Source organism: Diorhabda sublineata, chromosome 5 (genome assembly GCF_026230105.1).
Source record: "Diorhabda sublineata isolate icDioSubl1.1 chromosome 5, icDioSubl1.1, whole genome shotgun sequence".
NCBI lineage: Eukaryota > Metazoa > Arthropoda > Insecta > Coleoptera > Chrysomelidae > Diorhabda > Diorhabda sublineata.
This window is the reverse complement of record NC_079478.1, coordinates 9,148,969-9,173,358: the sequence shown is the minus strand read 5'-3', so window position 1 is coordinate 9,173,358 and position 24,390 is coordinate 9,148,969. Positions and strand designations below refer to the sequence as shown.

Genomic DNA, 24,390 nt, shown 5'->3' with positions numbered 1-24,390 from the left:
GTTTTATTTTGAAAAAACCTTCCTTCTTGACCGATACGGTAGTGATATAGTAAGTCCCATCTTTAAAAAAATTTTTTGGTTTAGTTTTGATAGTTTTTAGATCGCTTTGTTGAATTATCATCGAATATAATTGAAGACTTCAATAATTATTTGTGGAAATTACTTCTATCTTCAAATTTTTAGCTACTACAGGCTTATATCTACATTATCTCGTTAAATACTTATTCCAAGCAAATTTTGATTCTTTACTAACAAGCGGTTTCATTTGAGTATGAAATTATCATCTAAACATTTTTTTTAATTCCTGGGAAAAATAAAACGACCTTTTTTTTCGCCTCTTGTTAAATTTAGTTTCTGTAATTTAGGAGTTTTCTGCACTACTCCATCGATATGGTACACCGTAACGCCAAAATCACCTATTAACTCATTTTTTTAATTATAGATACTACTAATTATCTACAAAAAATAGCGGTAAGGATTTTTTTTACAAAAATATTCTATCCAAAAATAATTATCGCATAGAACACCCTAACCCTGAACGACTACTCAAATAGTTGATGAAGGAACTGACGTTGCATTAGTACTTTCTTCGTTCTGTAGGTTTTAAATCAGCCCCTTTAAGAGATTTTCAAATGCTTCTAACACTTGTTGGTGATCTGGAAACTTCTTTCAGGAGGTTAGCGATCTGTGGCGCAGTTTTGAATCTGTTACGTTAAGACTACAATCCATGATTCCTAATTCTTATGAAGTTTTCCGTTTGCCTAAGATTATTTTGGCAGGTAACAGGTAGTGAAACTGTATGAAATAATGCTAAAAGGAAACTGTAACTGTAGCATTGGCGATTACCATGACATTAATTTCGATATTTACAAATAAATGGGTAACTGAAAAATTAATACCAAATTCACTACGGAAGAGGATTTTATTATAAAAATTATTCTACATTCGAAGGCTCCCCTTCAATATACTCCCCTCCCCTCGCCACACACTTTTCCATACGTTTTTTCCATTGTTCAAAGCAGTGCTTGAAGTCTTCTTTGGCGAGGGCCTTTAGGAGCTCTGCCGTTTTTTTGTTTTACCGCTTACGTGGACTCAAATTGGGTCCCTTTCAAAACAGATTTTATCTTCGGAAACAAAAAAAAGTCACTCGGTGCCAAATCTGATGAGTACGGCGGGTATTCGAGTCTGAACCTCTGGAACCCATTCAGTCATCATGATACCGTTAATGTTGAAAAAAAAACGATCAACATTGCCTTGAATTTTGATTTGCTCTTTCGGCCCTCACTAAAGTGTCTTACACCACTCAAAAACACGTGCACAAGATAGAAAATTGTCCCCATAAGCCTCTTGCAACAATTTATAGCACTCAGTCGGAATTTTTATCAATTTTACGAGAAATTTGTGATTAATACGTTACCCCGGTTTTTCTTCACACATGGTTTTCGGCACGAGAGAAAAACAACTTCGTTTCAAACCGCTACTGCACAAATACTATAATATTGACGGAAACATATTTTGTGACGTGCATAGACAAGATATCTAGATACCAAATGCACTATTCGTTTTTAACCTCACTCGTCTAGGGCGCCCTCTAGACGCACAGTCTCGTTATTTATTAGCCAGACCTCGTATACGACCTCATTAAAATGCATAAACTTAGGTACAAGACTTGAAATTGATTATTTTTTCACTTTTCAGGGCCAGAGCATATTAAGATTATCCCCTTATCATTCCTACTGTTGACAAAATGCTTAAAAGATAATGGAAATTGATCTTCACATATAAGGAGCATAATATTCGGATCAGTTTTTAGTTTTACGATTCTTTCATTTTTTGTTCCATGCCCTATTGATAGGTTTTCGTCGATTTCATATCACAAAGAAAAAGTTTACCTTACCGTTATAACAAGAAAAAACATAAAATTATTGTTAAAATTTAGAGTAGTGCCGAAATATGCTTGATGACCTCAGCAAAAGTTCTTAATGTTTTTCACTCACATTATTTTCCGAATCAAGTAAGATCGGGAAAAATTTTAAGAATCCGATCATATGAACAACATAGTTGTTCAAGCCTTACCCATTAGGAATATATGCAAAGAAAGTAAAGCACGCAAGTAATGGATTAAAGAAAAGGAAATCGGCTGCATCAAGTAATATAACGGCTGAACTAATAAAGTGTAATAAACTAAAAATCTATATGAACACCGTGCTAATATATAACCAATAACTAATATAACAAATGAAATGTCCTATTAGCTTTTTTTACCACTTCACCAAAGAGCAAAATTACGTTTTATGAGCGTTTCGATAACTAAGTGATCGACTTCAGAGAGGGAAATTGTGAGTGTTAGTGTAGTGGTAATAGTGAAGAGAATGTTCAGTATGAATATACCAAGTTTCGGGAAATTTTGAAGGCAAAGGAGTAGTAGCTTATTTTCTGCTTCTGTAATTTCTCCAGGAATTTCATTTTTGATGTAGAAGGAATTTTTTTTTATTTTTATGTGGAAATACACGAAAAAAGTTGGATATAAACTGTGAATTATCACTGGTCGACATGATTTTCGTAACACAGGCGGGACCTTTATTTTTAAAATGGAAACACCCGTCCAATAATAGAAAAAATATTTGTTAAGCACTAACACGTACCACTTTTCAACAGCTTAGTTATCCCTGTTTACATTACTAGATAGATGATTTTATAAAGGGGCCGCTAATATCGATGAATTTTATGGCCGAAAAAATACCTGAACTGTATTATTCAGAATAATAAACAAAAAAATAATATTAAGAATTAGCATTTTTTTGAGTTTCATAGTAAGTGGTTCTCTGTTTATAGTGCAAAAAGTGATTATAAAGACGAAAATGTGGAATCAAACGCGCCGCAGTTGCAAAGCTTCCCCTGGCAAATGTTGCTTTATTTGTGGAGAACTTATGGTGAAATAGCAAGCCAGACCATTTTCCTAAAATGTGAAAACCTTATTTCAAATATTTTGGTACTTTAATTGGAAAGTGACAGTGGAGAGTGGAGAAAGACAAGCAGTGGGCCCCCACGCGTGCTGTGTTAGTTGTAGCGTGTCTTTTGTGCAGTGAATAAATGGAAAGAAAAGAAAATTAGAGCATGGAAGGATTTTTGGGTAACAATATGGATCCAAACTACCAACAATTAGTCGATGCACTTCTAGACCCCTACAAATCCGTTGGTGCTCGAATTTCATTGAAAATTCATTTCCTCCATTCTTATATGACATTTTTTCTCGAAAATTTGGGAGCTGTCAGTGATGAGCAGGGTGAAAGGTTCCACAATCGAAATTCGCTATCAAGAACAATGGGATGGGTGATTACCGTTGGTTTTTAAAAAGAGAAAGTGCAGCCCCTCATAAAAGGAAAAAGTAGAGGTAATATTTTACCAATGAATATGGTTCTATAAATATAACATAAAAACCTTACGTGTTACAATTATTTGTTTCCATTCATTTTTGTGTTCCTACAAAAAGATTTTTTTTGTCGACCAGCAAACAGCTGTAGAAAAAATAAAAACACCTTAAGAACCTTAAAGAGCTTTCGACAGTTTATGACGTTCAATTACCGGTTTTTGTCAGCAGAATGTTATTCTACAGCATAAAGATTCTGGAAATTTAATTTTTTGAACAAGCTTCGAAAAATAGTTTTTCAGTAGTTGTTATCCTTTCAAAACATTGATACGTACACTTTTTTCCATACAAGATAAGCGAGATTGTTTTTGCTATCATTTATAATTAGACCATACCATATTACCGCTACTTGACCTTTAAAATAAAGTATTTTTAGGAAATTTTTTGTCAATTTGATTTTTAATACAATCAATTGCCTATAAATTCAATTAGTTATCAGGTTTTCATATAGACAAACTAGTAGTAATAAATACGCGTTATTGAAAGTATCTAAACGAATATTAAGATGATTACAGAATTATGGACAAAAAATAATACAATAACTTTGAGGACTTCAATGAGTCACATAATGAAATACAAGCATCTTCTGAAATGGAAAAACAGCGAGTCTATTTTGGAAGTAGGTTGTGGAGATGGAACTAACGCTAAACAGGTTATACTACCTATTTTGCCGAAGGATTATAAAGAATTTCACATTTCCGACAAAGAACCCAATTTCGTAAAATACATTGAACGAAATGTTACTATACCAAAACTGAAAGTTTTTAAACAAGATGTCGTTGAGGATGAAGTTCCGAAGGAGCTGGAAAATAGGTTCGATCACATTTTCGGATTTTTCTTTTTGCATATGTTAATGGATCCAAGGTATGTCGGCTCTATTATTCTGCATTAATAATTTTTAGTGAAGTAAACAATTTCTGAATCCCCCTTTGTATTTGTTAATTAATTAATAAGAAATTAATTAACTTTCTCTGACAGTGTTCAACTAGTATCGCACTTTCGTGGCGGTACAGGCCACGCCGTACAAGTATCAAGAGACTAAAGAGATTTCTTGACGGTTCTTCTTGTACTCGAGGTATGATCGTATTGATATGAGGACTCTTCATAGATTTCTTCATAGACGATTAAATAATTAATAATAATAATATATTTAGGTGACAGTTCGTTTTAAAGTTATCTTTTAGTAAGTTCTATATGCCTTAAAAAAGTACCTACTATAATGCTAGATAAATATATTTGAAATTCTGCGAATGAAATTTGTTATCTGCAGAAGTGATACAGTCAAATTAATTCATAAAATTATTCCTGTCACTCGTTAGTACCATTTATAATGAATACAAAATCAGTATCCACTGAGTATATACACGTATCAACAACTAGTTCTAATGTATTGAACTTATTTTCAGAAATTAGACAAATCAGTTGAAGTAAGAATCCGATGCAATTTAAAATAAACCTAAGTCGCAATCTCTCTTTTCCTTTCATTATGTACCAGAGGTAACAATAGTAATTTTTTATGTGTAATTCAGATGTCGGCATTGCTTCTCTTTTTCAGAAGTAAGCACATTTCTCTGAGATTCTAGATGTTGATAATTCAAGATTTCTTGCAGCTTCAACTCATATTGACGTTCCATTATTATTCAATGTCAAACTCCATCACCTCCACTTACTCGCAATTATTACAATTTCCTCCATAATTTAATGGATGTCACCATAATCACCTCCATATCCTTGACCGAAGTTCAAAGCGTCAGTCTATCAATTCTTTCAATGGTATTTCATCGGTATCAAGGTAGTGATGCTCGAGACACAAACTTCAAATGGTCGCTCTTTGAAAAAAAAACCAGCGCGACCCATGCCCTCTGATTCGATGACTGGTAGTTTTCTCTTGATTATAGAATTTGTGGACTATAACGAATACAACAGAATAAATTTTTGTCTGTGTAATTTGAATGCAGCCCAAGTATCACTCTAAATAACTATATACTTTTGATATGAATAAATAATGTATAAAATTGTTGGAAGTCATAAATAATAAATTGATAAAGTAAAAAAAATCACTAATATTTCTTATTAATTTTAATCAAAAAGGTAACATAGTACTAACTTTACTGTTAAACTAAATATATGTTTTTATATAAGGTAACATTTTGTTAAAGGTGATACGCCTCTCAATTTTCTAAGGTTCGCTAGCCTTGGATATAGATTTAGAATGATTTTCTTGCTGAATGCATTTTGTATGCCATTTCTTTCAGGCAAATGAGTTTTTCCGATCGTTGAATAGCCGAGAATCGCCTGCTAGTATCTTCTTTTATCTAGGAATGTCTCGTCAATGTCGCGTCTTTGTAACCAGGTTTGTCATCAAAGTTACCAGCTTGTGTAGAATTATACACATTGTTGAACATTGCTCTGAAATTACAATAGATGTCCTTGAAATTATATATTTATTTTATTGCCTTATTTTAAAAGATTATACACTAAATTTCACAAAGTTATGGGTTCCAAATTAAACTGACAGGCGCGAGGCGTTCCAAGTCTGGTATGCATTATGCACTAACTTTGCCCGTTTTTAATTTTTGGAGAAGGTGTTTTCATAGTTGCTAAATCTTTGTTGGTATACCGAGCAATGCTGTTCTTTGTAGATTCCGGCGGTAATATACTAAAAATCCAACAGCACGCAATAAGGATGTACAAGATGCGAAACAATACTGAACAGAAAACTATGTTGCTACCTCTGGGTGGATATGAATGATTGTTCAAATTTTGTTTTTTGGCAATTAACGACAATAAAGAAGTCGGCCAAGATCTTTAGTGATACAAATTTTCTGTATTATTCGTAATTAATATTACGAATTAATATTAATATTATATTAATATTAATTATATAATATTATATATATAATATTAATATTAATAATAAATAATAAAGTACCTAATAATCTCTCTTCAAAATTAATTTTACGTATATAAAGAAAATTGAGACATTATATTATTTTTCACAGAAAAGCATTGGTGAATATTCACAAAATGTTAAAACCTGGTGGACAAACGTTTTTTAATTTTTTCGAATACACCCCAATAAACAAAATAATGCAAAATATGGCAATTCATCCAAAATGGGGAAAATACGAACACAAAGAAAATGCTTATTGCTACCATGAAAATCCGTTAGAAGCTTACACTCAAGACTTTATAGCGGCTGGATTCAAAGACGCAATTTATAATACCGAAAAAGAAACATGGGAATTTGATGAAGGACCTGAATGGGAAAGTAAGTTATACATTATTTCAATCAAAATTCTCACCCTATCTCAACCTAGATACAATCTAAAATCCTTATATCCATATTCTTCTACCAGATCCTCATCTCGCAACAACTTTTACTTGCAACATAGCACATATCTCTGTATCATAACACCACCAAAATTACAGATTATTTATATTTCTATCTATCGTAACATGGTTAGTCCTTCAAATCCTTTCAAGATATTTTCTACTAGAGACGAGAATCCAGCTTGACCTAGCAGAATAGAAAAAATGTTACACCTGGGAATTTTCATTCTGAGTTCGATGTTTCATGTTTGTTCTAGTTTGATCTAGTTTGTTCAATGATCTTTACTATTATTATTGATTTAATCTTTGTTCAGTAATAGTACTAATAATTTGATCTTCGGTTCCCATTCCAACTTATTTAAACCGAAGCAGAATTTCGCTCACAACCTTGAATTTGATTCTTATGGTTGTTCACTTGATCTAAAACTCAATTTTATTTTCAAAAATAGCAGTGTCGTTTGCGAAGCTCTAATTGTATAACGTTATTTCCTACACACTTATTTACCAGTACCCGCGAGTACATGTTGAAGACACCTTCCTCGTTGTTATTTTGATAAAAAACTCACCCACTTTATGTTTGGTGTTATTACATTGTATTATATTGCGAGAAAGAGTAAACTATGGATCATATTTTAACATCTAAACACTGTTATTTCCAATCATTCTACGTGTTCAAATATGTCAAATGTTTTTTGGTCACTAAATCAGACCAAATCCACAGTTCTTATCCTTACATTTGTACGTAAAGTTTGTTTTCAAACCAAGCCGTCACAAAAGAGAATTTTGTTTTCGGAGTAGTTTAGCATCGGATAAGTTGTTTCTTAATACCGTCTATTTGAATAGGTTTTCTTCCAGCGAAAGTTTTGGTTGCTACTGTAACACTTTCATTCTTTAGTTGCTTCAAAAGTATACAAATGGTTACAATCCTGCATGTCCACAAGATAATACCAACAGGAACGTAAATCTTTATAAGAAAATTGAGGTTTGCTTAAATCTTTATCTTTGATGGTAAATATTTTTTACCTCCCTTATTTTTGTTGATTAAAATGACTAACAAATTCATGACGAGCGGAAATATATTTTGTATAAATGTATTTTTATAAACTCGAGGAACAAAACTGAAGATTTTATTTTGGAATCGATAATGTTAAACATGTTATTTGATACTGATTTATGATTCACCTCTTAGGTGCATAAAATTCTATTTTAATTCGTTTCCAAAGAAAATATTAAAAGACATTCTACAGTTTTTTGTTGATATAGTTATCATTTCCCACATAGTTTAAATTCGCCACAATCACTTTCCTGTAAAAATAGTTTAGCGGGTGCGCTTGATAATTTTTTAATGGTGTTTCCACTTCAACAAGGAACTCAAATTGTTTTTACTAATGGGCAATGCGCAAGATCGCAAGAACAACGTCAAATATTTGTTTTGGAAGATATTGGAAAGGTTTTCAACACAAATCATAATTATGTACTAGAATTCGTTACAAAGTTTGGCAAAACTAGATCCATCGTTAACACAAAAGAAATTAATGGCGAGTTTAGAACGAAACAGCAAAAAAGTTTTAGGCACCTTCACATTTCTCCAGAGTGTAGCACGTCAAGTGGGAATGTCTCACTAAGCAGTAACAAAGCCCTAAGGTCAAAGAAATTTCACCTCTTCCATAAAATACAAATTTTTCAATAGTAGTTTAAAGAGAAGTTCGAATTTTTTATTAACAGCTGTTAGAATTGAAAACCAGAATATGCTGCACAATATTTACTAATGACGACGTTTTTTCTAATGGGCATGTTAAGAAGCAAAATGTTCGCTGGTGAAAGAAAGGTCAAGTGTTAGTGCTGTCAAAAAATTTTCAAAATACGTTCTGATTTGAACGCCTATTTTTATAAAAAACAATGCTAGCGCGATGCTCTATTCTCACTGTGATTGAATTTTCTACCAAAATATGACAAAACCTTGATGTTAAAGGTTAATTCACAATCATCATTCACTATGGTTGGACAACCCTTTAAGTTTCCTAATTGACAACCTTGTATATTATATTTATTGAAGGTTTTTTTGTAGATTTGCTGGTGTCAGTTAACTCAGTATTGTCAGAACTTCCTGAAAGTGACAAAGAAGAATACATCAGAGATTATGTAGAATATTGCAGATCAGTTGGTCCCACGAAAGTCAAAACAGCCGATGGAAAATGGATTAGGAAATTTGATAGAAATATGTTTGTGGTAGTTGCTAATAAAACTTAAATATCAAAAACTATAACATATATTATAAAATATTAATATATACTTATAATATGGAAAAAAAAATGAAAATAATAATCTGAAGATTCGTTTCAATGTCTGTTCTATAATATTTATAAAAAACTCCACGTCTTCCTTGTCCCTTACTGGTTTTTCCTTATTTATACTATGGAAAACTTGTTTTAAATCGTATCATGGGGTATATTGCATCTAGGTTGAATCTGTAACTCTGCCTTTCCACAGCAACTATAACTTTCTAATAATTTTATACTATGTTGTTCTTGCAAGAACGGAAAACCGATACAGAGGCACCGAACCATAAAAATAAATCATAACTTCAATCGAAAAAAAAAAAAATGTGAAAAGGAGCAGTACAAAGTGGGGATAGGATTATGTAAGTAATGATGTACAGAAAAAACACAAGATTGATATTAGAAACGTTTAAGTAACAAAAAATTCTTTAGTCGCAATTAGCGTGGTAAATATTCAATGAAATGTTTTATAGAGGTATGCCACATAATTTTTAAATTGAGTTATCTGTTATATTTATTCCTAGGGTTCACGCCAGCATGGCGACATAGCGACAATTGTCGCCAAATCATCAAGAAATGTCACCAAAATCATACACATCGACGACAAATTTGTCGCCCAAAATATTTTTAAAAAAACCAATGTTTTATATTTACTGTGCTGTTTTTGCATAAAAGAATTTATATATGCCGTAAAAATATGTATAAAAGTGTTTGTAACATGCATATGTTAATTTTTTTACTTTTGTCTACCACGTTATATTTTTGGACCACTAAATCATAACTTAGGTGGTCCTTTTGGACCACTAAATTTTCATTGCTGGTATGAACCCTATTTATTCCACTTACTAGAGAACTTTGAAAGCGGCATAGATTGCACTGCATAAATGAAGATTATTTATTTAAATGAGAATTACCAGTTTGCTAGAAGGGGGAAGAAACTTGCGTGTTGTGGCCAATTTACTAATTGTTATCATTCAAACTGGGACAAATCATAGAAAATATGGTTAACTAGGACTAAAAGAAATGGAATCGACTAGTGTACCGTTCCAGTAGATCATAGTTTAAGATCTTGTCCAATGTCGATGTCTGGAAGAGAGTATTATTCACACTTGATACAGGAGTGAGCATAAAATCTCCAGACAGTTCGTATACCGACACATAGATGACGCTACTATTATTAAATTCATATGACTTTCAGTTGAACCTAATCTTTTAGAGACACGTGTATGAATTCGACACCTGTCGTACTATTAGTTTGTGAGTCATTTTGAGTGAAAAAACTTTTGTTAGTTAGTTTGACAAAATTGATCGTGTGTTAATAAAACATTGCTTTTTGACCAAAAATACTATTGAAGCTAAGGATAAGCTTTATAAACATTATTCGGACTTTACTCCAGGAAAAAAACCGTTGAGGAGTTTAAACAAGGCGATGCACGAACCAAAGAGGTTGTCACCTACGAAAACAACAAAAAAGTTCATAAAATAATTTTAAATAACCGTAAAGGAGAGCTGATTGAGATATCTGAGAGCCTAAAGATATAAGAAGAGTGAGCGTCAATTGAAAACAAGAACGAATTTGCTGATTCTAAGCAGATTTTGGGACTGTTTAATCGCAATAAACCTGAATTTTTTCGCCGTTAGATTAAACATGGCTCTATCATTTCATACAGGAATCCTATGGACATTCAGCCGAGTGAATTGCATCTGATGAACCGACTCCAAAGCGTCGAAAGACGCAAAAGTTAACTGCAAGGTTATAGCATCAGTAATTTGTGATGCGCATAGTACATTATTTTTCGATGCCTTAAAAAGAGGAGAACCATAAACAGCGAATATGTCGTAACGTTATGGAAGCGTACACGGACGCAATCGCGGGAAACGGTCTCTTTTAAAGAAGAAAATAGGGAGGAATCATCAACATATTGAACCATGTCACAAAACGATAGTAAAAATCCATAAATTGCTTTCACATTGTTTCAGCGTATTCTTCAAATTTGAATTTTTTTCTATTTTCAGACCAGAAAATGCACGCTTGACAGAAACTTTGCGCTGATGAAAGAGTTATTGATGAGACTAAAGACAAATAGTACCGAAAATAGCATAGAAAAATGTATGACTGCTATAATCGTTGTATCGCACTCGAAGGCAACTCTATACATATAGAAACTAGTTTATGGTCTAAAATATTTTGGGTTTGATTATTACTATAGAACCGGTTCCTATTTATCTATGGTTTCAAACTGCACAACTCTATGAGGATCATTTATAAGTGATACCTTCCAAATACAAACCTTAGAGTAACCACCACGCAGCTCTGACTCAAATCCCATAGAGCACGTTTAGGATGTTTTAAAAAGATTAGTGCTGCATTTTGTCCCTATATCATTGAGCCTGCAAGTTTAAAGCGTATTTTTCTTTTGAAGTAAAAGAACTTTCCTCAAGCAGCCGTCCAAAAGTTAATTACAAGCTCTCCCCAATAATATCAAGCAGAAAAATTGAGCTCCTACTTTCTTGTGAATTAAGAACTCTTGAAAATTTTCTGAATTTATTCAATTTAACATAAATGGTGCAAGATTATCTAATTACCTTTAATTTTATTATACTAAATTAAATTAATATATAATTTCAAAATTGTCTTCTTACAGAGATTAGCTGAATTCCTTGGATAATAAAATCCTGGATTTTTCCTTTCTAATGGAATTATTAAAAAAATGTAAAAAAGACTGTCATTTATATCACACGGCGGTGAAAAATGTTTGCTCAAACTCGGGTATGTAGATTCAATAAAATTCCGAATTAAATTTCTTTGGCGAGCAATAAAACGTCGGGATATAAACAAGATAACAAAAAGTGGAAAGTTACATCCCGATTCACGATCGCAAGGCGGCTTGCATTCCGACGCTGCTAACGAAAGCGGCGGCAGACGTTCCGTCTTCGCGACGACGACACACGTCTCGACGGCGGCGTTTGTTTGTATCCTTTTTACAATCTCAACTTTACGAAAATCCAAATCAATTCGATATATTAACCAGTTTGGAGCTAGAGGAAATCTTCGTCCGAAATATACGAGATAAATTATTTTATCGAGTATTAAATTTAATAAACAGTGATTCATACAGTGAATTTTGATTAAACTCTTCCTGACGGTTTTACGGTTAATATTCAGTTCGCCTTCTATCATTCGAACCGTCAACGATATGTGCGGCCCTCGAACATTTTATGCGAACGATACAAAACCATCACAACACTTTACCGTAAGTTTCAATTGCCGAATCGCCCAATTTCGCATAAAATTTGCTTGCGAGGCGTTGCTCCAGATTTTGCTTCTCCATATTTATCACAGCACCACTTACATCAACGTATAAAACTAAGAAAGAACTGAAGATCGGTTAGGAAACATATTTATTAATATAGCAAGGTTATCACAATATGAGGTAGATTGTTCCAGGGTTACCACAAGCAGGGAAAGAGAGCGGTCTCATCATTTACTTTCAGATCTGTTATGCTCATATGAGAAACCTCGCGATTTTAACAACTTTCTCATATATTTTGAAACATCCCTGACTGCTTAATTCTTATCTCTACGGAACGAGAAGCAGAAACATACAACCCACATAATCATTATGAAAAATTAAATTATGTTCTTATACTTAATAATATAAAAAAAATAATTCCATCATCTTCTTTACTTTCTTCATCTTTAAACCCGATTCATTATTGTAGTATATGTACTTAGGTTATGAGTCAAATATTGAATTATCAAGAAACAAATGGTAATTTGTTTCATCTCGAGAACCGGTTATGTAGTAATTACAACCTTCCGAAATTCAAAAATCCTCAATTCATTGAAGTATAAGAACATTCGGTAGCCAGAAGTTCATGGAAATTCGAAATAAACCAAATAAAAACGACAAATCATTTTGTATCACAATACTAATCGAATAAAGCATACTCTATATATTACAGATTACAGATAACGTGTACAAATTTAATAAGCTCTTTCCTATTTTCAAATATAATTCATTTAAATTTTCAATACAATTATATAAATTCTCTAAAATTGTAAAAGCATAATTGGAAACAGATAAACGGTGAAGTTTTAATACATAAATAGCCATTTTAAATAAACCTACAGAGTGAGTTGTTAGTATTACAAAGGTTAACTGTTAATGAAAACTGTATCCATACATAGGTACTCCTTATGTTTTTTAAACGCAACATCAAATATTTTTACTCGGCATTTGAGTTTTTCTTCCTCCACATCTTCTAAAGCCTTATCCATATTCTCCAGGAGATTACACGATTGCAAAACAGTGATTATCCTCGTTTTTAATCGCGTTCACTCCGCTTCTTAGTGGTTTATGCAGCCCGTATTAAAGGACGCAAGGAGGTGGTGAAATCAACCACACTTTCGCTCTTGCTTATTTTGCTGTTGACTGCATGTAACACATAACATGTAAATTTTGGTGTAGTGGAGTATCGATTTGTGCCACACTTTTACGGAATTATACCAAATGAAACTAACCATTTGGAATCTAAAAAATCCTAGTAACAAGGATAAAAATAAAGTTAATGATGTGTCGAATAAGTAAATAAATGTATGTACATCGACATTATAATTTTGGTAGGCACATGGAGTAACTAACGCATTCACTTGAATTACCTCCATTTTGAGGTGGACGGAGCCGGCAACTGAATCAAGACTTGTGTTGAGAGCCTCTAGGAGGTACTTCGCAAGAATCTAAAGCAAAACTTCACGAGGAAAAACAAGTGGGAGAGTGTAGAAAATGCGTTCGTATCTCCCTTGTCACTCCGCTTCGTGTTTATTTTCCATGCCCGATTCAAAGGACGTGAGAGTGCGAGATAAGGCAAAAAAACACACACTCGTGATCACTCACTTTTCTATTAAGTACTGCATAGGAACTATACGTAGCGAACAACTGAAGAAATTGAGAGTGTGGATAACTAGCACTTCTATTGCCTCCTCTCACCAGGACCTGTACAGAGAGCCTTTAGAATGCGCTAGCGAGAGTCGCAAAACTTCTTCGACAGAGGATGTTCTTGACTTGTACATTAAGGATGCCTATAAGTAGGATCCAAAATATGCATTTTTCTGATACGCTACGACTTTTCCGAGATGTCTATAACAAGGAAATGAAATATTTTTATATTATATTTATTTGAGTAAGGACGCACTTGTAGTAGTGAAAAGGTTCATTGTATTTAAATTTTCCTTATCGACATTCTCTTTACTGTGGTTTTTGATGACGTTGGCTTTATTAGACTGATACAGATCAGAAACATCCTTATCATCATTCAGATCAATAAAGAAACGGAAAAAAATATTTGAAAACCGGCTTGTTCTGTGTACGTGCACGCTTGATGTGGTGTGTGTGGAAAAGGGCAGATAAAACGATTCGTTGAAGTAACCGAGTTAATAAAGAAAATGATCAACTAATACGACAACAGACGTACCTTATCTTTGCGAAACACAGCCAGGATCCTTAACTAGAAGCGTGACCTGACTCGTTTAATGAAATTAAAAAGAGAGTGTATGTAAGAATATTCAGGTCAACGATAAGACGACGTGGTACAGAAAATTTACTTTGTTACAATTGCCATTTTGTTTTTTGTGGATTAGATAAAATAGACTCGGGGGCTGACTTTTTACTTAAAGGCGCCGAATGAAGAATAAAAAGGTAATAGCTCTACCTAACCCTTATTGATGATATAAGAATGTGCCTGTCATAAAAAAAGGTTTTTTTGGATCTATAGATGTTAATATCATCTATACTATTTTCAGAAATTTAGGGGTTAATTAGCCCCACTACTCACCAGGCAGGTCTGTAGTTCCATATTGGGATATAATAGGAGAGCTACGAGGTCTGGCTATTGAAAAACGAAACTACGAAAGAGGATTTTATTATAAAAATTATTCTACATTCGAAGGCTCCCCTCCCCTCACTACACAACGTTCCATACGTTTTTTCCATTGATCGAAATAGTGCTGGAAGTCTTCTTTGGTGAGTGCCTTCAAGAGCTCTGCCATTTTTTGCTTTACCTCTTCCATCGTCTCAAATCGGGTCGCTTTTAAAGTAGATTTTATGTTCGGAAACGAAAAAAGTCGCAGAGTGACGAATCTAGTGAGTACGTCAGGTTTTCGATCACTGGAGTGCGCTTACTGGCCAAATACTGCTCCACAGATAGTGCGTTATGAGCAGGTGCGTTGTCCTGGTGCAAAATCGGGCCGTTTTTTACGAACTCGTTCTCGCAGTGTTGACAAAACTGACAAATAGTGAGTCTGATTGACAGTTTGAACCTCTGGAACCTATTCAGTCATCACAATACCGTTAATGTCGAAAAAAAAACGATCAATATTGCCTTGAATTTAGATTTGCTCTCTCGGCCCTCACTAAAGAGCTTACTCCACTCAAAAACACGCACACGAGATAGAGAATTGTCCCCATAGGCGTCTTGCAACAATTTATAGCATTCAGTTGAAGTTTTTTTTTAATTTAACGAGAAATTTGAGATTGATACGTTGCTCCTGTTTTTCGGCACTTGAAAAAAACATGTTCGTTTCAAACCACTACTGCACAAATACAGTAGAACCCCGATTATCCGGGGTAATGGTGGGGTCCCCCTTACACGGATAAATGAAAACCACGGTTAATCGAGAAAAAATTTATTGAACATCAATTTTTGTAGAAATGTAAATCAGTACATCAAAATTATCAATTACAAGCATGTACAAACATAATTAACACCAATTAGAGATATTCCCGGAGATAGTAATATTTTACTAGACGCTATTGTAAGTAAATACGTAACATATTTTCTCTAACAACAGTTTATATTTATGTACAAAATACAAAAGAAAACATAAATCGAATGCATTCTTAGTAATTAAAAAATCAAAAAGAATGAAAAATACATCGGGGAGTGAATTTAAATAGGTCGAAAATAAGATGTTATCAGTTTTTGTTTTTTACGGTTGGCAATAACTTTTCTCACCTCGGTCCTGACTTTTCTGAGACTGATGACGTCGTTTAAATCAAAATTTTCCTGCTCGCAAAAATTCAGAAGAATATCAATTGCTTCCATTGCTTTTGTTGGTTGAATTTTCTCTTCTGTCGGACCAAAACAATTGTCAGTGTCACTATCAATCTCCTCCGAATCAGGCAGTTGAGAAGTAGATGGTGTATCACTACTAAGATAATGCGCTACAATGTCACTATCGGTTTGGATTTCAAACCCCTCCTCATTTTCATCTTTTTGCAGCCAATCAACAATATCGTTTCGGTCAACATTGATGAAGTCTGGAATAGATCTAGACAGTTCAAGGCAAGTTTGTACATCATCGTGCTCATCCATGTTGTCTTCTTCCCCATATTCTTGGTCCAAAATTTTTGCCCAGCAAAGTCTTAATGTACTCGATGGCAAGATGCATCAGAAACAGCAAAAATGGCATCTTTTATTGTCCACATTTTGAGGAGGTCCTTCATTGAATCGACACAATTTTCTTGGAGAAGGAAACGGAGAAAAATCTTTTTATACCTGTTTTAAGGAAGAAATGACGCCCTGGTCCATTGGTTGTATCAATGATGTGACGTTAGGAGGAAGGTAGGTGACAAAAATTAGCCCATCCTCGGTTTTCAGGGTAGATTCTGATGGGTGACTAGGAGCGTTGTCAAGTAGGAGAACAGCTTTCTTTGGAAGTCCATTTTCTTCCTGAAATTTCTTCACAGATGGCACGAAATCTTGAAAAAACCATTCTTTGAAAATAGCCTGATTCATCCAAGCTTTTGGATGGCTGTAATAGTTACACGGAAGTCTTTTCACGTCTGTTCCTTTGAACGATCGTGGTTTTTTAGCTTTCCCGATCACTGTTAGTTTTAGCTTGTGTGTACCGGTGTGTACGTTTTTGTTTAAACCATTCAAACAAAGCTGATTCCATGTCAGATAATGTTGACTTCCTCATTGTTTTTCTTCCTGACGCTAGCAGAGATGTGGAATCAGCTGAAGATATGAACCGCAAAATTTCATCCTTTCGTTTAATTAAATCACGCACTGTCTGCTCTCCCACATCAAACTCACCCGCCACTTTTCTTACACTCTCACCGCGATCTAAGACACGGTTAATAATGAACACTTTTTGTTCCAAAGAAAGCACGACACGCTTACGTTTTGAAGCCATAGTCAATAAACAAAGAAACTAGCCAACCGATCAGTAGGTGAAAACTAATCAGAAGCTACTGAAACACTGAAAGTGAACAAAAGTGAGGTTTGAGTAGGGGGAAAATCAACAAAAACCATTTGCTGGAATGAATTAGCAATTCAGGCTTTGCGACTCTTTCTACTTAGGCATAAACGCTTCTCAGAATCAATAATAGGTCAGGCGTCTGAAACCTTAATTACATATGTACACATTTAAAGTTTAATATTTTATTTTACATAATTTCTCTCCTCCGATACGGATACTTCTTGTAATGAATGGGTGCATATTTTTAATAATTACGTACATACAAATAAATTCAAGGTGTTTATTTTTTACCCAACAAATCTTCATTAATTTATTACTCCAAAGGGTGGTATTGAGCAAGGAAAGAAATGGGTATTCCATCTCAAAAGTCCGGCGCCCTGATTTTTTTTTTACTATTCTCCTCGCACCACGGATAATCGCGAACACGGATAATCGAGGCACGGATAACCGGGGTTCTACTGTACTATAATAGTGAAGGAAACGTGTTTTGTGACGTGCATAGACAAGATATCTAGATACTCAACGCACTACTCGTTTTCTACCCCACTCGTCTATGGCGCCCTGTAGGCGCGCAGTCTCGTTATTTAACCAGATTTGCTGCCAGCTCTCGGACAATAATGTAATCCATTAATGGGTGTTTGTAAACATTTTCCAATATTTCTATATTTCTTCACTATTGACGATTGTATATCGTTTAGTATACCGTTTAGGCCTGTCCAGTGTCTGATATTTCACAGCTTAAACATTTTCCTTCTTCCGATCTCTCTGCAGCCTTCGATCTTGCCCTCAATTAACAATCGCAGGAATTGATATTTCGTATCTTAAATAACACCATCGGTCTAAAATTTTTACCCAGTCTATAGTTTGCCTGATACACAACAGGGGCTGATATAGCTCCGCTACTTACCAGCCAGGTGGACAGTTCCATATTGAAGTATAATACGAGAGCTATATAACAAGATTTCAGTTTCAGCTTGCCTCGAATACCCACCTAAAATTTGCCTATCCAGCTCTCCTACTATTAGTAAAAGAAGAATAATAAATTTTTAATTTCGCCTATTCTTTAAACTCACTTCTTTTAATAGGAATTTACAGATTGTATTTCATATACATTGTATTAATTAGCTAACAGATCAAAAATACAAGATTTCTATTCAATGATTTAATAGGCTGGGTTTTGTAATTAATCACTGTATAAATGAATTAATACTAGAAGTGGACGGTGCTAAATAATTAATCAATTGCTACTCTATAGATTGGTCTTTTGATTTTGGATTATTGGATCTGATAAGGAATTTATAAATTATTGTGGGAGTTAAATTATAGGTGTTTATACAGAGTGGGGTACGAGTATCAAATCGTCAGTTATCTAAGAAGCGACTATAAAGATTTTTTAAAATTTTTGGTTTGTAAGGGTTTGTCATGAAGATTCTGAATATTTATTGTATAATATTCCGTACAGCTAATAGTCATAATTATAGCTACATTTGCAATATCTCCACTGAAATTAGAATACAATAAGATGGTATTGATAGAATAAACTAGTTTAATTTGTACAATTTTTAATATTGTATATCATTAAATAAATTTCATAACAAGGTTAAGATATTAGTATACACCAAACCCATGCTAAATGTTTTTTTTTAATTAAATTAAGTTTACAGAAAATCTGAAGCCACTAGATGTTTGTTCATATCATGGTAAAAAAAACCCATTTGAGTAGTGAGCAAATTAGGAGCTTTAAGAAACATAAAGTACATGAATACTAAAATCCATGTAATTTTTGAAACATTCCAATACATAACATCCTTGAATGCTTAATTTTTTCCTAAATTTCAATTCCTAATATTGGCAGGTTTTTTAAATCCTTCCACAGGTAATAGTACCTATGTTTCATAGTGTGGTGGGGCTTCATCTTGTTATTATCGCCTAAAAGTTTCAAATAACGGAATTTCTAAATTAAATCGCAAAAGAAAATACTTACTTGGATTGGGATATAACAAAGCCAACAATAAATTTAAATATGATGGACCAATTAGTTTGTCGCCTACTATTCCAGCACATACATTAATTTTCTGTGCCTATTGGTTATGGGATTGTGTCATCCAAAGACAAGTTTTACGTGACCAGGAATCTACAATTATGATGATTTACGTTTCAATTAATATGAAAAATTGGCTTCATTGCAAAACATTGCCTTATTTAAACAAATTAGTTCGATCTGACCGAAACATTAAAATCTTACTTTCTCCTTCACCAGATCCATGGTAACTTTTAATATATATCAACATTAATTGTTATGGTTGCAGTTAGAGCCATTTTAAAATATAATTGTAACTTCGGTGGAGATATTGCAAATATTATTACAAGTAGTTAAATGTAACATTATATTAAAAAAGCATGTACTATCATTAAAAACAAAAAAATCTGACAACAATGTAAATCCCAACATTGTATAGGCCAAATTCCAAACCTTCACTATCTAAAATTTATAAAAATTATGAAGCCGTTTTCGAGATCAATTATGTAAACCTCGTATCGTAAACCTCTCGTACGCTTCATAAAATGGGTTTATCAACATTCTGATAAGAATTAATAAATCCATTTTTTTTTTCTCGAAGTTTTCAATTATTAAAATTATTATTAAAATATTAACTGCAGCTCTAAATATCCAATTGATCCGAAATATTTAATTAATTAAGTAATAAAAAAGCCTTAATTTGATAAATGCAATACCAATATTTAATTGATATATCACTTACTCTCTTTAAAGGTTACATTAAAATATATTAGTATAAAAACATTAGCATAACACGATTTTTCGATTAGTTAATAAAACAAGTATGAAAGATTGTAATTGTAATAATTATCAAAACCTGTATCTAAATAATACCTGAATAAACAGACTTCATTACTATTTTGATTACTGGGAATCAAAGAATAAACAAAAAATGTAAACAAAATATTAGTAAATACTAAACATATAGGTTACAATACATGTTTTAATTAACTCACCTGATTTCTTACATTGATTACCAGCTGAGTGTCTGTGTAATCCACCATTAAGCACAACCACACCACGAGAAAGGTTGAAAGAGTAAATAATTTCGTCTTTTCGTACATATTATGGGTTTTATCGGAACGTTTTGACATTTTACTCATCGCAAACCGTCATACCACTGTTGCGACGTACACATACAATGCGTCAAGTTCAAGAACGGATAGGCAACTCACACGCGCTCACAGAGCTCTTCTCATCTGCGCAAAATCATCAACATGTGGATTTCAGTATATCGATTCCATAGGCGCTTCGTTGGGGATGTCGAACATTAGAATAAGCCTTTTCTCAATTAGATTCCAATTACCAAGGTTTATTAGGAATAGTAAATTACATAGTTCTATTTTAAGTAAATACATCCAATGAGACATGTCTATTCCATATATTCTAATTTATTGTACATGATGATGAATCATTACTTTTGATATGGAACAAGAATATGATTCTAAAATAAGTATATTAAACTCTTATTGAACACGGTTTTGTGGAAAGTGGAATTTATTTCTATCGCATATTGGATAAACAAACTCTTCTAAAATTCAACGTATTTCGTAACGACCCTTATTTGTACAGATTTCAATTCCAACATTAATTTCATACCACATTTCTCGACTAATTAATGTAAGTAATATTTGATTTGGTCAATTATAAACATAAAAACCGATTTGCTATACAGAGAGTTGTCATAATCAAGAAGAAAGTCGTTGTCACCCAGGGATCTCCACATTCAAGTTCTCTACTGAGCTTCCGATTTGATTGATTTTTTTAAATAAATTTTCATCTGGTTTGAAGGTGGTAAGACTCCATAATTAACTAAAATCCAATTTCTCTTTACTATTCTCTTACCATTTCAATATTTCGTGAACTCATTTGGCAGTTTTTAAACTTTAAAATTTATTTTTGTTCATTTATCCAGTGTCCACGACACACTGCAAACAAAATCTCGCCAAAGCGGTTATAGCAGCAGAGCGACAAGACGAAACTAGTTCAAACTTATCGTTGCTTGTCACAGCAAGTAAAAGTATGTAGCGTAAGTAATTTTCGGTATAAAAATTCATTTACTTTTCATTAAACAAATTTATTGCTGGAAAAAATTCATATTATAAAAAATTGTCATTGTAATATAAATGTGAGATTGAACCCCTTTCTACGAGGGTTGTCTGAAGAGTTCCCGATCTATTTTTTCCAATAATCCTTCTATTTTCGAACAAGTCTCTTGCATAATTCTTTAGTCAATATATGGCAAATGCATTCTTTTGATATACCGATAAATTCTTCTATCTCTTAACCACATTTGGTGGACTTTATCAATGACATGGCTAATAGTTTTTGCTCGTCACGAACGTCCGTCGTTAGTCAAGCTGATAGGGCCACATTTGAATCCAACTGTCCAAAATTTTATGGTCGTGAATGAAGAGACAATCTCTTTGCTTCGCGTAGGGGTTTTGCTTGTAGAAATCAAATATTTGATGACAACTCGACACTCAATTTTTTCAGAAAACCTTTACAACGACTGTCGAATAGACACTAAAATGGATGACATTTTTGGTGAGAATCGCTCAATCTTCAGGTTGAGGTCAGAAATTTCTCAGAGTCATATTGCCTATTCTTATGAATCAGAGAGTAATAAAATGATGAAGCATTCGTAATCCATAGGCGTATCATTTTTTTTGTATACAATTGAAATATTTTTAAGTTATACTTCGAGGATTTTCATATGAAATAATATTTTTATAAATATAAAGAATATATCGGGTGTACACTCATATTTTCATCTATGTAATCAGTTTTCACTTTTAAACAGCTGAAGTTAAAAAAGTTATGAAGAACATTGTGCCAAATAGGTTATATAAGATAAGGGTTGAAAATCTGATTTTGAAACAGTATAAATAGAGTTATAGATTCTTTTTGTGGCGTGGATCTGTCTTCATACCACACTGTCAATAGTCTTCATACGAATATTTCCTAGTTCTTTTCTGTCCATCGCTTGGTTTTCTTTCTACTCAGGTCATTCTATACACCTTCTTCTTCTACCTCTTTGATGAGACCCTGTATCATTGACAAATCTACTTTGTCCTCGAATGCTCTCTACAGATGCCTTAGCGATCATATACTTAGTGTTTTTCTTATTTCAACTATATCTTCCTCTTCAAGTTCCTCTTTCACCTACCACCATTACACCTATACTCATTTTTATCAATAATGATCGATCCTAATATTGCCGATGTAAAAAATTTAAAATTCTTTGAAAAGGAGAGTTTTAACGAGCTCATCGAAGCAAATATTGGTTATTATCTACCCATGAAGGTCTGAGGCTGCCAACGTTAGCCAATACTTTTTATGTGTAGTGACAAAAAGTACCATGAAATATTTTGAATTTTTATTGCTATTTTGGAAAACATCATGAAATCTGTATTTCATCTTTTTTACTTGAACTTCTCTATTTTCCAAACTAGCTACTTCTTATCATATGAGTTCTCAACTTACCATTAAAACAATACTGACCGGTTGGAACGCGTAATTTCTATTGCGCAGAATCGTCGCCGTACCAAGGACGGTTTTTTTATGGGTTGGAACAAACTATGGAGGGTAGAGGTAAGGAAAAGTATCTATTATGGGAGATATATTGAAAAAGTGTCCATCTGCAAATTATTGTTCGAAGACTCACCAAAATAGCGCTAGCGTAACAAGTAGAAATGATGTGAATTTAGTAGTTATATACAGGGTGTCCCACGACAAGTTAAAAATATCTGTAAATGGCGGATCAAAATAAAATTTAGACCACACCACATCAAATTTACAGAAAACATTTAATATCTGGATAATGGTAAGGTTTAGGTATAGGAAAGTATACATGACGTTCCCTTATTGTTCACCCCTGAATGCATTAAAATAGAAAAAACCGGGTGGTTCTATTTAAAAAAATCATACACACTCTGTATAAAATAAAAAATTTTTCAACATAGACTCAAATACGTTTGACATTGCTAAAAGCAACCGAATAGAAACCATTTTCATATCTTTGAGGGTATCTTCGTAAAAAAAATTTATAAGGGTCTGCAATGGTCAAATTTTTTACAAAAAAATTAATAACTCAAAAAGTATGCAATTTTCAAAAAAAGTTTTTTTATTTAAAATAATAAAGTTACAGTCAACTTCTGGGGGAAGAATGGGAAGTCACCTATCTTTGAAAATATTTTAGTTGGAAAAAGCGTATCCAAAAACTCCTCCCCATGAACATATCGCCATATGTACTTTCATCCATACAGTCAATCACAACCATAATCACCGACCATCCAATAGTCTTGATATAACAGTCTCTCTCATCTGGCTTCCATCGCACACTGGAATTGCTGGAAACGAATGTGCCGATCGCCATACCAAAGAAGCCACAATAAAAAATCTTGGCGCAATACATGGAACAAGAGTACTACAGCACTACATCACATCCACCCGACTACTTCTCACATTTCCCTAAACTTTTTGAATAGGAGAGAAGCTGTGACAATAAGAAGACTTCGCATCAATCACACGAAACTTACTCACGGCTATTTAATGTCGTCAGAAAGTCGTTCCATCTGCCAAACTTATCAAGTTCCTGTGACTGTTAAACACATCCTCACCGACTGCAAATTATACTGTATAAAAAACAATTTCACGAAATCTGCAATTTTCTTTTTCATTTCAGTTTTATTAAACGTATTTTCAAATCACATGACTAATCTCTTTTACTGCTGACTGTGTCGATTTTGAAACGGACCATAGAAACATCTCAAATTGCCCAAAAACGAAGTTAAACTAGTACTAAAACATTTTTTACTGTATTCTTCCTTTTACTCTAACTAATAAATCTTTTAATGGCTCATAAACCAGGGAAATAATGGTAATTTTAGAAAATAGGAATTTGTAGGCCAAGCAGGAAGGGTAGATATTATGAACATTTTCACTTTGTATCATAATGGCTTTATTCGGTAAAATCTGTTGACTGTGAATGAAAGTTTGTTACAGAATTAACTTCACTATTATT

General features: G+C 33.3%; 2 protein-coding genes across 3 annotated transcripts in view; one reads left to right on the top strand and one right to left on the bottom strand.

Moving 5' to 3' along the window:
• LOC130443727 (out at first protein) overlaps window positions 1–20,567 on the bottom strand; it is a 230,430-nt gene extending 209,863 nt beyond the window's left edge. The window contains exons 1-3 of one of the 2 annotated variants that reach the window (XR_008909875.1): window positions 20,321–20,529; window positions 19,290–19,439; window positions 18,851–19,234 (exon numbers count right to left, since the gene is read on the bottom strand). Coding sequence is in view for 1 of the 2 variants with exons in the window: in XM_056778489.1 (XP_056634467.1) it covers window positions 20,321–20,467 (147 nt within the window). In the remaining variant the exon portion in view is untranslated. Of the gene's footprint in view, window positions 1–18,850; window positions 19,235–19,289; window positions 19,440–20,320 lie in introns of those variants that run through there. The other variant, XM_056778489.1, reaches the window with a different exon arrangement.
• On the top strand, window positions 3,862–9,106 carry LOC130443729 (juvenile hormone acid O-methyltransferase-like). Its single transcript, XM_056778493.1, has 3 exons — window positions 3,862–4,294; window positions 6,433–6,701; window positions 8,832–9,106. Exons 1-3 carry the CDS (start codon window positions 3,936–3,938, stop codon window positions 9,011–9,013), a joined length of 810 nt encoding a protein of 269 aa, XP_056634471.1. The 5' UTR covers window positions 3,862–3,935; the 3' UTR covers window positions 9,014–9,106.
• Window positions 20,568–24,390: the final 3,823 nt, after the last annotated feature.